A 14,695-nucleotide genomic window follows, 5' to 3' on the forward strand; every position below is an offset into this window, starting at 1 on the left:
GAGCTGAAGAGAAGACTGACTAGCGCTCCGATACTAGTGATCCCGGATGTCGGGAAGCCGTTTGAAGTCTACTGTGACGCCTCTCATCTTGGACTTGGTTGTGTTTTGATGCAAGAAAAGAAGGCGGTGGCATATGCTTCGAGGCAGCTTAAGATACATGAGCGTAACTATCCCACTCATGACCTTGAGTTAGCAGCTATAGTTTTTGCCTTGAAAATCTGGAGGCACTATCTGTATGGTGCGCAGTTCCGAGTGTTCAGCGACCACAAGAGTTTAAAGTATTTGTTCGATCAGAAGGAGCTGAACATGAGACAGAGGAGGTGGATGGAATTCCTCAAGGATTATGACTTCGAGCTCCTATATCACCCGGGGAAGGCAAACGTAGTAGTAGATGCTCTGAGTAGGAAGGTACACACAGCACATCTCATGATAAAAGAGGTAGAACTGCTAGAGAAGTTCAGAGACATGAGAATACAGGTAGAGTTGGGATCCGAGTCCATTAGGTGTAGTACCCTTACTATATCTAGTGACTTCTTGGGCTCGATCAGAGAGAGGCAGTTGTTGGATGCTAGTCTGAATAGAGTTAGGGAACAACTTGGATCAGAGGAGGCCAGAGACTTTGCCGTGAGTGATGATGGCATACTGAGGTTTCGAGGCAGAGTATGTATACCTGATGATGCAGAGGTGAGAAAGTTGATCCTTGAGGAAGGACACAAGAGTCGTCTTAGCTTGCACCCTGGCATGACTAAGATGTACCAGGACCTCAAGGAAACTTTCTGGTGGCAGGGCATGAAGAAAGATGTGGCTCAGTTTGTATCAGCTTGTTTAACGTGTCAGAAGGCGCAGGTGGAGCATCAGAGGCCCGGTGGCATTCTACAGTCGTTGGAGGTACCGGTGTGGAAATGGGACAGCATTTCCATGGACTTCGTGACTCATCTCCCACGGACTTTTAGAGGACATGACACCATCTGGGTGATAGTAGATCGATTGACCAAGAGTGCACACTTTTTGGCGATGAACTTGAGGATGTCCATGGCCAAGTTGGCCCAATTGTACATTAAGGAGATAGTAAGACTTCATGGAGTCCCCTCGAGCATAGTTTCAGACAGAGACCCACGGTTCACATCCCGATTTTGGCAGACACTGCAGAGTGCTATGGGTAGCAAGCTCACCATGAGTTCAGCTTATCACCCTCATACCGATGGTCAGTCTGAGAGGACGATCCAGTCGTTAGAGGATTTGTTGAGGACTTGCATATTGGATCATCTGGGGGCTTGGGATGAGGTGTTGCCCTTGATCGAGTTTACCTACAACAACAGCTTTCATGCGAGCATCAGCATGGCACCATACGAGGCTCTTTATGGCAGGAGGTGTAGGACCCCTCTTTGCTGGTATTAGGATGGAGAAGCAGTGTTGGTGGGACCCGAGTTGTTAGAACAGACCACCGAGAAGGTGAGGATGGTGAGAGATAGGATGTTGGCTTCGCAGAGTAGGCAGAAGGCCTATGCGGATCGCAGGAGGAGGCCGTTGGAGTTTGCAGCGGGAGATCATGTATTCTTAAGGGTGACCCGAACCACAGGAATGGGAAGAGCTCTCCGCTCAAGGAAGCTTTCACCCAAGTTCCTTGGGCCGTATCAGATCACGAGGAGGATTGGGCCAGTAGCTTATGAGATAGCTTTACCCCCGCAGTTGGCGAACCTTCATCCAGTGTTTCATGTGTCACAGCTGAGGAAGTATGTATTTGATCCGGCCCATGTGTTGGAGGCTGAGGATATACAGATTAGGGAGGATCTCACAGTGGAAGTACCACCCATCGCTCTTGAGGATAACAAGGTTGAGGAACGTCGTGGGAAGACCGTCAGTCTCGTTAAAGTCATCTGGGATCGGAGGACGGGTGACTCGACTTGGGAGTTAGAGGAAGACATGAGAAAATCAAATCCACATCTGTTTACCTGGTAAGTCTTTATTTTCGAGGTCGAAAATTTTTTCTTGTTGGGGAGAATGTAAGACCCATGAAAATCCACCTTATTTTTTTTTCTGCCCTAAGATTAGTGGACCTAAGGCCGGCCCAACGCATAAAGTTCTCAGGTCTGCCCTAATTCCACACTCACCCTCACTCTTGCAGAAATCAGCAGCCGTCACCCCTTTCGCACTAGAGCTCTGCTAGGGTTTGCCCTTATCTTGAACCAGTTCGTCCCAAGAGCTCAGCTAACGATTCCTACCCCATGTAAGTAACTCTAAACTTACTGTACTTATCTCCTAAAACTTTACTTTCGTTTTCCACCGATTAAAGTCCGAAAATAATCGTGTCCTCCGCTGTTCCGCCAGTTCTTAGGTCCATCATTCGAACTGCCGTGCTCCAAGGTCCTGCGTCGAAGTTCTGTTAAGCCGCTTTCTAGGTACGGGGAGTTAGGGTTTCAGCTAGGTTGTTTGTTTTCTGTCGTTCCTTGAGTTTGTGAGCTATTTGCATGGATTAAATCGTTGTTCTGGATGTGTGGGCTGTTTTGTATGTTTGGTTGGACGAAATGATGGATCTGTTGCAGGTGAACCAGGGCGAGAACTGTTAATCTCGCCCAGGCGAGTCGGGCTCGCCTAAGCGAGTCTGACGATCGCGATAAGTCGCCCAGGCGACTTGCTCAGCTTTTGAGCGAGCGAACCACTCGCCCAGGCGAGAGGGATCTCGCCTAAGCGAGATCCCGCAGTGGTTCCTGTTTCCTGGTTTTGAGCCCTCGCTTGAGCGGAGGGGGACTCGCCTGAGCGAGACTGCCTCGCCTGAGCGAGACCCCTCAGCCTGAGCGAGGTGCTGGGCGAGACAGCGCAGTGGCTGGCTGTTTGTTTGTCCCTAAATGATTTGTCTTGGTTGAGTATGATGGTATGATGAGTGATATATGTATATATAATGGAACATGAAGTATGTTTGGCATGATTCATGAAATGATTATGACGGGTTGGGTATGATATTGGCATGTGAAATGAATGAGTGGTGTGGAACCAAAGGAACACGTGATTAATATGAGATGAGGCCCTAGATTCATGGGGTGGTGATGATCAGAGGTAGGGATTCGAAATATGATGCGTATGAGGAATTAATCTCAAGGGGTCGGTATGGAAATGTAAATATGGTGTTAATATTCCCTTATTGCTGAATTATGACTGTTAGTCCGTGTCAGCGTGTAAATTCCTTGGGGTCTCTAGGTGAGACCTCTGGGGTCGCGCTTCAGTGGTCGGGACGTAATTCCATGGCCCCTGTTAGTGGGTGCCCATGGTGGTGCCCCATCTGTATAACCAGGTAAGGATTCAAGGTAAGGACTGCATCCTGACGCTCTAAGGGGCCAGTTAGTCTCACTTAGAGCAGACTGACTCCTATGGTGAGAGTAGCAGGAGGCCTGAAATTCATTAAGGGCTAACCTTGTGGTGAGGGAGATTTGATTTCATCGTAACACTTGTAACACATAGCTCGGAGATGAGCAGCTCAGAGTTGAGCATGGATATTCACCACAAGTGCAAGCATCCGCTGAATCCGACCAAGTTATACGTATCCGGATGAGTCGAGTCGAGTCGTAGTGTATTGAATGAAGAGTCATAACATGTTTGGTTGCTATGTGGATATGAGATGAGGAAAATATATTTGACTGCATGATGAATATGTTGTTGGCTCTAGCTTACCCGTTTTGTTGCATGGTTGTGATGTATGTGGCTGTTCTCTCTTGCGATGATCATCAACTTGGTTGATGGGAGCAGATGGGCGAGGTTCTCATGGGCAACAAGGGAATGGCGACTCCGCTACTTAGCCATCTGGGCTGGATCTCACGCTTCTTTCTTTCGCGTTTTCTTTAGGGCTATGGCCCCTGTATTCGTGGTTTTTAGATTGTAATTTTTTTTAGTTAAACAGCTATCCTACATTTGTTTGCATCGTGGTGTGCCTAGTTTTGTAGGGGTGATGTTGAGAACCCCAAGACTGCGTTGTTATGCTATCTTATGTGTGGCGTTTCCTTTAATTGCGTTTATAAATTAAATGGGACGTTACATTTATGGTATCAGAGCGGTCATTCCTTAGGTCTGTGGACTTGGGTTGTCCGCTTAGCTTTCTCTGTGTGTCTCTAAGTGTTCAGTTAAAATTCTTGCCTTTATCAAGTCTAACCAAGTGATTTTCTATGTGCCAGTGGACTATGGCACCTCCTCGTCGAGCTTCTCAATCATCCCAGGGGGACGCACCAGATATCGCCAGGGCCATAGAGGCAATGGTAGCAGCTATGACGCAGTAGAGTGCTGCAATGATGCAGCAGCATGAGGCATCCATGCAGCGACAGGCGGCGTCGCTTGAGCAGCAGTAGGCTGTGATGCAGCAGATGGAGGCTGCGAGAGTAGTTGCTGAGGATGCTCATCGGCAGCACATGGAGGCCCTCCGCCAGTTGGAGGAGAACAGGGCGGCTGCCCCTGTGTTTGGTCCTGAACCACGACCTGCTGTTAGGGAGTGGAGTCTAGAGGATTTCCTGAAGCACCACCCGGCGAAGTTTGACGGAAAGACTAGTCCTGACGCCGCGGACCAATGGCTGAAGGACCTGGATCGCATCTACGACGCCAAGATGTGCCCCGCGGAGAACAGGCTGGCGTTCTCAGTTTATATGCTCACGGGGGAGGCGGAGCATTGGTAGAGCAGCACCAGATCCATCCTGGAGGAGAGGGATGAGCCCGTGTCATGGGAGACTTTTAGGGAGAGGTTCCTATCATAGTACTTTCCTGACAGCATCCGGTACGCCAAGGAGGTGGAATTCCTCCAGTTGACCCAGAGAGGAAAGACTGTTGCAGAGTATGCTGAGAGGTTCAAACACCTCAGCCGTTTCTACACCCTGCCACTCGATGAGGAGTGGCGATGCAGGAAGTTTGAGAACGGGCTCCGCGGTGACATCCGCTTGATGGTGACTCCTTTGTCCATCAAGGACTTTGCGGCTCTGGTAGAGAAGGCCAGGGTGATGGAGAAGATGAAGCGCGAGGTGGAAGGCCAGCGCACACAACAGCCACAGCCGCCTCAGAGGATCGGTGGACCATCTGGGTCCAAGCCCAGGCATGAGGAGCGGAGGAGACCGTATGATAGGCCCCACCATCAGTCTCAGGGGTCTAGGGGTCTTCCTCCTCAGCAGGGTCGAGTGCAATGTTACACATGTGGAGGACCCCACCCGAGGTACGCTTGCCCGCGTATGGAGGGCTACCGCAGATGCAACAACTGTGGCAAGGAGGGCCACTTTGGGAAGGATTGTCCCACCCTTGCTAGGGCAGCAACACGCCCTCCAGTTCAGACTCCTCACCAGCATCAGCGGAGAGATAGAGGCAACAGGCCTGTGGAGGACCCCACCCGAGGTACGCTTGCCCGCGTATGGAGGGCTACCGCAGATGCAACAACTGTGGCAAGGAGGGCCACTTTGGGAAGGATTGTCCCACCCTTGCTAGGGCAGCAACACGCCCTCCAGTTCAGACTCCTCACCAGCATCAGCGGAGAGATAGAGGCAACAGGCCTCAGGCGACAAGCAGAGTATATGCCATGACCGGAGCTGAGGCTGCAGGTTCAGGTAACCTTGTTATGGGTTATTGTGTGATTTATGGGATGAGATGTTGTGTACTGTATGATTCTGGAGCGACACACTCTTTTGTGTCAAATGCATGCGTGGAACAGTTGGGTTTGCCGGTGTGCGAGCTGCAGTGTGAGCTTGCGGTGTCTACTCCAGCGTCGGGTTTGGTCAAGACGTCGTCCTGGTGTGCTAGGCTTCCAGTGGAGGTAGAAGGGCGCAGGTACAGGGTGAACTTAATCTGCCTACCTCTGCAGGAGTTGGAGGTGATCTTAGGGATGGATTGGCTCTCCGCCAATCGCATCCTGATAGATTGTCGAGAGAAGAAGCTACTTTTTCCCGATGCGGAGGAGCCTGAGTTGATGTCTTCTCGGGGTGTCATGAGGGAACTACAGGACGGTGCGTAATGTTACATGGTCTTCACGCATATGGAGGTGGAGAGAGGGGAGACGACGTCTGTGATACCAGTCGTCCAGGATTTTGTGGACGTGTTCCCGGAGAAGGTACCAGGGTTGCCTCCCAGCAGAGAGGTGGAGTTCTCTATCGATCTAGTCCCAGGAACAGGCCCGGTCTCGATGGCCCCGTATCGCATGGCTCCGGCAGAGTTGGTAGAGCTCAAGAAACAGATAGAAGATCTGATGGAGAAACAGTTCATCCGACCCAGTACTTCGCCTTGGGGAGCACCAGTGTTGTTGGTAAAGAAGAAGGACGGGAGTTCCCGTCTGTGTGTAGACTACAGGCAGTTAAACAAGATGACGATCAAGAATAAGTATCCACTTCCGAGAATTGATGACTTGATGGATCAACTGCATGGGTCATCAGTGTTCTCGAAGATAGATCTGCGATCGGGTTATCATCAGATTTTGGTAAAGGCTGATGATGTACAGAAGACAGCCTTCAGGTCGAGGTATGGCCACTATGAGTATGTGGTTATGCCGTTCGGTGTGACCAACGCTCCGACAGTGTTCATGGACTACATGAACAGGATCTTCTGACCTTTCCTAGATAAGTTTGTCGTGGTCTTCATAGACGACATCCTTATTTACTCCAGGACTCAGGAGGAGCATGCAGAACACCTTAGGTTGGTGCTTGGTGTGTTGAGAGAGAAGCAGTTATATGCCAAGTTGTCCAAGTGTGAGTTCTGGATGGATGAGGTTCAGTTCTTGGGGCATGTGATATCCGCCCAGGGGATTGCTGTGGACCCAGCAAAGGTTGAAGTAGTGGTAAAGTGGGAAAGTCCTAAATCTGCCACGGAGATCAGGAGCTTTGTGGGACTAGCAGGCTACTACAGGAGGTTCATAGAGGGATTCTCCAAGATAGTGGCACCTTTGACCTTGCTTACTCGGAAGGACCAACCTTTCACTTGGACGGATAAGTGTGAGGAAAGTTTCCAGGAGCTGAAGAGAAGACTGACTAGCGCTCCGATACTAGTGATCCCGGATGTCGGGAAGCCGTTTGAAGTCTACTGTGACGCCTCTCATCTTGGACTTGGTTGTGTTTTGATGCAAGAAAAGAAGGCGGTGGCATATGCTTCGAGGCAGCTTAAGATACATGAGCGTAACTATCCCACTCATGACCTTGAGTTAGCAGCTATAGTTTTTGCCTTGAAAATCTGGAGGCACTATCTGTATGGTGCGCAGTTCCGAGTGTTCAGCGACCACAAGAGTTTAAAGTATTTGTTCGATCAGAAGGAGCTGAACATGAGACAGAGGAGGTGGATGGAATTCCTCAAGGATTATGACTTCGAGCTCCTATATCACCCGGGGAAGGCAAACGTAGTAGTAGATGCTCTGAGTAGGAAGGTACACACAGCACATCTCATGATAAAAGAGGTAGAACTGCTAGAGAAGTTCAGAGACATGAGAATACAGGTAGAGTTGGGATCCGAGTCCATTAGGTGTAGTACCCTTACTATATCTAGTGACTTCTTGGGCTCGATCAGAGAGAGGCAGTTGTTGGATGCTAGTCTGAACAGAGTTAGGGAACAACTTGGATCAGAGGAGGCCAGAGACTTTGCCGTGAGTGATGATGGCATACTGAGGTTTCGAGGCAGAGTATGTATACCTGATGATGCAGAGGTGAGAAAGTTGATCCTTGAGGAAGGACACAAGAGTCGTCTTAGCTTGCACCCTGGCATGACTAAGATGTACCAGGACCTCAAGGAAACTTTCTGGTGGCAGGGCATGAAGAAAGATGTGGCTCAGTTTGTATCAGCTTGTTTAACGTGTCAGAAGGCGCAGGTGGAGCATCAGAGGCCCGGTGGCATTCTACAGTCGTTGGAGGTACCGGTGTGGAAATGGGACAGCATTTCCATGGACTTCGTGACTCATCTCCCACGGACTTTTAGAGGACATGACACCATCTGGGTGATAGTAGATCGATTGACCAAGAGTGCACACTTTTTGGCGATGAACTTGAGGATGTCCATGGCCAAGTTGGCCCAATTGTACATTAAGGAGATAGTAAGACTTCATGGAGTCCCCTCGAGCATAGTTTCAGACAGAGACCCACGGTTCACATCCCGATTTTGGCAGACACTGCAGAGTGCTATGGGTAGCAAGCTCACCATGAGTTCAGCTTATCACCCTCATACCGATGGTCAGTCTGAGAGGACGATCCAGTCGTTAGAGGATTTGTTGAGGACTTGCATATTGGATCATCTGGGGGCTTGGGATGAGGTGTTGCCCTTGATCGAGTTTACCTACAACAACAGCTTTCATGCGAGCATCAGCATGGCACCATACGAGGCTCTTTATGGCAGGAGGTGTAGGACCCCTCTTTGCTGGTATTAGGATGGAGAAGCAGTGTTGGTGGGACCCGAGTTGTTAGAACAGACCACCGAGAAGGTGAGGATGGTGAGAGATAGGATGTTGGCTTCGCAGAGTAGGCAGAAGGCCTATGCGGATCGCAGGAGGAGGCCGTTGGAGTTTGCAGCGGGAGATCATGTATTCTTAAGGGTGACCCGAACCACAGGAATGGGAAGAGCTCTCCGCTCAAGGAAGCTTTCACCCAAGTTCCTTGGGCCGTATCAGATCACGAGGAGGATTGGGCCAGTAGCTTATGAGATAGCTTTACCCCCGCAGTTGGCGAACCTTCATCCAGTGTTTCATGTGTCACAGCTGAGGAAGTATGTATTTGATCCGGCCCATGTGTTGGAGGCTGAGGATATACAGATTAGGGAGGATCTCACAGTGGAAGTACCACCCATCGCTCTTGAGGATAACAAGGTTGAGGAACGTCGTGGGAAGACCGTCAGTCTCGTTAAAGTCATCTGGGATCGGAGGACGGGTGACTCGACTTGGGAGTTAGAGGAAGACATGAGAAAATCAAATCCACATCTGTTTACCTGGTAAGTCTTTATTTTCGAGGTCGAAAATTTTTTCTTGTTGGGGAGAATGTAAGACCCATGAAAATCCACCTTATTTTTTTTCTGCCCTAAGATTAGTGGACCTAAGGCCGGCCCAACGCATAAAGTTCTCAGGTCTGCCCTAATTCCACACTCACCCTCACTCTTGCAGAAATCAGCAGCCGTCACCCCTTTCGCACTAGAGCTCTGCTAGGGTTTGCCCTTGTCTTGAACCAGTTCGTCCCAAGAGCTCAGCTAACGATTCCTACCCCATGTAAGTAACTCTAAACTTACTGTACTTACCTCCTAAAACTTTACTTTCGTTTTCCACCGATTAAAGTCCGAAAATAATCGTGTCCTCCGCTGTTCCGCCAGTTCTTAGGTCCATCATTCGAACTGCCGTGCTCCAAGGTCCTGCGTCGAAGTTCTGTTAAGCCGCTTTCTAGGTACGGGGAGTTAGGGTTTCAGCTAGGTTGTTTGTTTTCTGTCGTTCCTTGAGTTTGTGAGCTATTTGCATGGATTAAATCGTTGTTCTGGATGTGTGGGCTGTTTTGTATGTTTGGTTGGACGAAATGATAGATCTGTTGCAGGTGAACCAGGGCGAGAACTGTTAATCTCGCCTAGGCGAGTCGAGCTCGCCTAAGCGAGTCTGACGATCGCGATAAGTCGCCCAGGCGACTTGCTCAGCTTTTGAGCGAGCGAACCACTCGCCCAGGCGAGAGGGATCTCGCTTAAGCGAGATCCCGCAGTGGTTCCTGTTTCCTGGTTTTGAGCCCTCGCTTGAGCGGAGGGGGACTCGCCTGAGCGAGACTGCCTCGCCTGAGCGAGACCCCTCAGCCTGAGCGAGGTGCTGGGCGAGACAGCGCAGTGGCTGGCTGTTTGTTTGTCCCTAAATGATTTGTCTTGGTTGAGTATGATGGTATGATGAGTGATATATGTATATATAATGGAACATGAAGTATGTTTGGCATGATTCATGAAATGATTATGACGGGTTGGGTATGATATTGGCATGTGAAATGAATGAGTGGTGTGGAACCAAAGGAACACGTGATTAATATGAGATGAGGCCCTAGATTCATGGGGTGGTGATGATCAGAGGTAGGGATTCGAAATATGATGCGTATGAGGAATTAATCTCAAGGGGTCGGTATGGAAATGTAAATATGGTGTTAATATTCCCTTATTGCTGAATTATGACTGTTAGTCCGTGTCAGCGTGTAAATTCCTTGGGGTCTCTAGGTGAGACCTCTGGGGTCGCGCTTCAGTGGTCGGGACGTAATTCCATGGCCCCTGTTAGTGGGTGCCCATGGTGGTGCCCCATCTGTATAACCAGGTAAGGATTCAAGGTAAGGACTGCATCCTGACGCTCTAAGGGGCCAATTAGTCTCACTTAGAGCAGACTGACTCCTGTGGTGAGAGTAGCAGGAGGCCTGAAATTCATTAAGGGCTAACCTTGTGGTGAGGGAGATTTGATTTCATCGTAACACTTGTAACACATAGCTCGGAGATGAGCAGCTCAGAGTTGAGCAGGGATATTCACCACAAGTGCAAGCATCCGCTGAATCCGACCAAGTTATACGTATCCGGATGAGTCGAGTCGAGTCGTAGTGTATTGAATGAAGAGTCATAACATGTTTGGTTGCTATGTGGATATGAGATGAGGAAAATATATTTGACTGCATGATGAATATGTTGTTGGCTCTAGCTTACCCGTTTTGTTGCATGGTTGTGATGTATGTGGCTGTTCTCTCTTGCGATGATCATCAACTTGGTTGATGGGAGCAGATGGGCGAGGTTCTCATGGGCAACAAGGGAATGGCGACTCCGCTACTTAGCCATCTAGGCTGGATCTCACGCTTCTTTCTTTCGCGTTTTCTTTAGGGCTATGGCCCCTGTATTCGTGGTTTTTAGATTGTAATTTTTTTTAGTTAAACAGCTATCCTACATTTGTTGGCATCGTGGTGTGCCTAGTTTTGTAGGGGTGATGTTGAGAACCCCAGGACTGCGTTGTTATGCTATCTTATGTGTGGCGTTTCCTTTAATTGCGTTTATAAATTAAATGGGACGTTACAAATTTCATGAGAACAAACATATTTATTAAATTTACAAACATTAATGAAACCTAGTTGATAAGATTTAAAAATATTTATTTAAAAATATAAAAGTAAAACAAATATTTAAATTAAAATATATTTTAAATGTTTGTTTACTTCAATCTTTTAAATCTGAATGAATCTCTTTTTCATACACTAATAAAAGTTATAATACATCATTTGATCAAAATGATATAAAGAACAAATAATAATCATAATAAAAGTTTAAAATAAATTATAATTGTTTATATTTTAGATTATAATACCAAATAAAATTTTATGAGAACCAACACATTTATTAAATTTACAAACATTAATGAAACCTAGTTGATAAAATTTAAAAATATTTTTTAAGAAATATAAAAGGACAACAAATATTCAAATTAAAATATATTTTAAATGTTTGTTTACTTCAATTTTTTAAATTCTAATGAATCTTTTTTTTATACACTAATAAAGTTATAATACATCACTTGATCAAAATGATACAAAGAACAAATAATAATCATAATAATAAAAGTTTAACATAGACCTTGTATCTTTTGAACTTCAATTATGTTGGATGGTGATAAAAACTAATTCATGAAAATTACATTAAATTTTTATATTGTAGTAAATAAAAGTTATTTATACAATTATAGTGAAAAAATTACAGTATGATTGATAATGAGTTAGAAAATAAAAAATAGTTAGATAAAATATATTGAAATAATATTCTACACAATGAAAACAAACAAGAAATAAAAATATTAACAAAATTAACAAATGTTTACAAACAATTTGAGAGACTATTGAAAGAAATCGCATAGAGAAAAAAAAAATGTATAATTAAGAGTATGATAAGTTGAAAAATATCTTAGAGATCTAAAAAAACTTTTCAAATATCAACATATATACTCAGTGGTTGAGAAATAACAAAAATTGTTTTAGGGAAAGAAAATAGTTCTTCAAATGAAACAAAAACTAATAATAAGAATAATAAGTAAATGATTTTTTTTCTATTACCTAGTAAGCGAAATGTTTGTGCTATTAAATACTTAAATTGAGAGTATTAAACATTCTCATGTGAAAGAAAAATATACAATAAATGAAAATATTAAGAAATAATAGAAATATTCAAATGTGACACATAAAAAATTTTAATTGACATACATCTTTTAAACATAATTGCATAAAGGTTATGATAAGATGAAAAATATAATTGAAATGTAAATGAGTTTCATGACAAACCAAATAATTAGAAGAAATAATATATATATATATATATATATATATATATATATATATATATGGTTATTTAATTAATTGGGAATATTTTAATAATTTAAACGGGGACGAGTATTATGACGGGGATATGTACATCCCCATACCCATCCCCATCCCCATACCCAATTGAAAAAGTCGGAGATTCCTCATACCCATATCCAATTGAAAAAGTCGGGGATTCCTCATACCCATACCCATACCCATACTCAGTCAATGCGGGGATTCCCCGTCAAAACGGGAACGGGTTCGGGCAATACCTACGGGGATGAGTTTATTTGCCATCTCTAATAGGTAGTACCCGATTTTTTAAATTGAGTATAAACATGAAGATAAGCATGTGCATATTTACCCCTCCTATCCATATACCATTGGTCTCCTTCCTTATATTCATTCCAATACTTCTCCATTTCTTCATGCCTTTCTCCATTTTAATTTACTAAAACAACTTTAATTTATTTGATATTCTTTTTTACTTTACTAATATATATATATATATATATATATATATATATATATATATATATATATATATATATATATATATTAACATTAAATATTTGACAATATCATAATATTTATTATGATTTTTATTTTTTATAAAGAATTTATTTAATTAATATTTGAAACAATAAAAAGTATGTCCATGTACATCCATTTTCCATGAAGATAAGAATTGTTTTTTTATATCCATGGTACATGAGAACAAAAAATGAAAATTGTTCTTGAATGGAACCAAACTATCTTAAGAACTTTCTATCCTCTAGATATACTTCTTGGAACTCGCCTTTGAATAACTTTCGTACCACACTTCTGGAGGCAGGTACCTACAAACACTCCAATGCTCAAGTTAGTAACACTTCAATAGAACATGTATATTCAAATTGGGTTGAGTTAGTTGCCCTTACCTTCGAATACTAGACCTTATTTTATATTACCGGATTTTGATCTTGACTTCATTGTTTTCATAGTCGTTTCCCTCCTTTCATAAATAGTAATAAATTCCACGAATATCCTACCATGAATATCCTAGTGTAACTATCCAAGACTTGAATGCACCGTTATATGTCCATATTTCGGTTGAGATTACCTTGTCTATAATCGAATTGAGTCAAGATTTAGCCTGCCCTTAACTTGGGTGAGTTGTATTCGACATAATGGGTTGAGAAGTACTCGACCTCCCTAGACAAGATGTTCCCGACCCCTTCTTGCACCAGTCTTTCATCCGTTTTTCTCCCTTTCACTTGCAAGGCCATCTCTATATACATACCAAGCCAAGTACATCTTCCCCTAGATAGTCTGTATCTTGGCCTCCCTGTACAAAAATCAAACCCATCCTTGTCGTCTCTTATTACTAAGTCACATTATACTTTAGTTTTAAAAAAAGAAAGGTTCTAAGTGCAATTAGAAAAGTATAGAAGATGACTAAATATTATTATTTTCCTTTTATATTTTCTATTTATTATTTTGTGCCATTCTAATTGGCATCAATGGTGCATGATATTGAGACAACATATGATGGAAATCATTATAGATTTGTTGATTAGTGGGAAAAGTTTGTCTAGGATAGGTAGACAATAAACAAACTATGTTACTTATTAAATACTACAACAGCGTCCCATGATAAGTTTGAAAATGAACGGATCACATTTAGAAGTGATCTTAATTAGTGCATATATCACTTTTTCTTGCTATGTGTATTACTTTTCCTTTATTTTCTTCATACCGAGGAGAATTTCAGATATTATAATGCAAATTGTAACTTTTTCTCGTCAACCCTCATAATTAATTTGAAGAGCAATTATGTTTAGTATGAAAATATTTAATAACAGAAACAAGGAACTAAAATGGCATGTAGCAAGGTTGTTTATACTTTTCTATATATATATATATATATATATATATATATATATATATATATATATATATATATATATATATATATATATATATATATATATATATATATATATTCCAAGAGTTCTCTTTTATGATTAAATTCTAACATATGAAGTTTTATTTTTCTTTTATTAAAAGTTGAGTTATAGAAAATATTACTTATAGAATTAAGGTGAAAATTAAATATAGATGAGTAGATTTTGAAAAAAAAAAGAAAGAGTTACTAGCATCGTGGCAATAAAATAAAATCGTTATTAATGTGAATTCATACAAGAAGTGAGACAATATTACAAATTTTAAAATCTTTATTTAGTCATCTTCTGTACTTTTTTCTACAGTATTTTTACAACATGTTTTTTTCTTTATTATATAAACAATCTTTATATTTCTATATTTTACTGCATATGTATTATATGAATATATTGTTCAAATACAATTTCTCTTCTAAATATACATCTCTCTAAGTGTATGGCGGTATTGCAGCAATATTGTATAAAACGAAATTGCTCTACCTCCAGTAGAGGAAA

At 43.3% G+C, this 14,695-nt stretch overlaps 1 protein-coding gene across 1 annotated transcript; it reads left to right on the plus strand.

The window, feature by feature from the left end:
- Positions 1 to 5,539: 5,539 nt before the first annotated feature.
- LOC146886234 (uncharacterized) lies at positions 5,540 to 5,971 on the plus strand. The gene is made up of 2 exons (XM_085673355.1): positions 5,540 to 5,567; positions 5,634 to 5,971. The coding sequence occupies exons 1-2, from the start codon at positions 5,540 to 5,542 to the stop codon at positions 5,969 to 5,971; spliced, it is 366 nt and encodes a 121-aa protein (XP_085529481.1).
- The last annotated feature ends 8,724 nt before the right edge of the window (positions 5,972 to 14,695 follow it).

This window comes from Vigna unguiculata, chromosome 5 (genome assembly GCF_037176805.1).
Source record: "Vigna unguiculata cultivar grain cowpea cultivar isolate G323 ecotype 2 chromosome 5, ASM3717680v1, whole genome shotgun sequence".
Classification (NCBI taxonomy): Eukaryota; Viridiplantae; Streptophyta; class Magnoliopsida; order Fabales; family Fabaceae; genus Vigna; species Vigna unguiculata.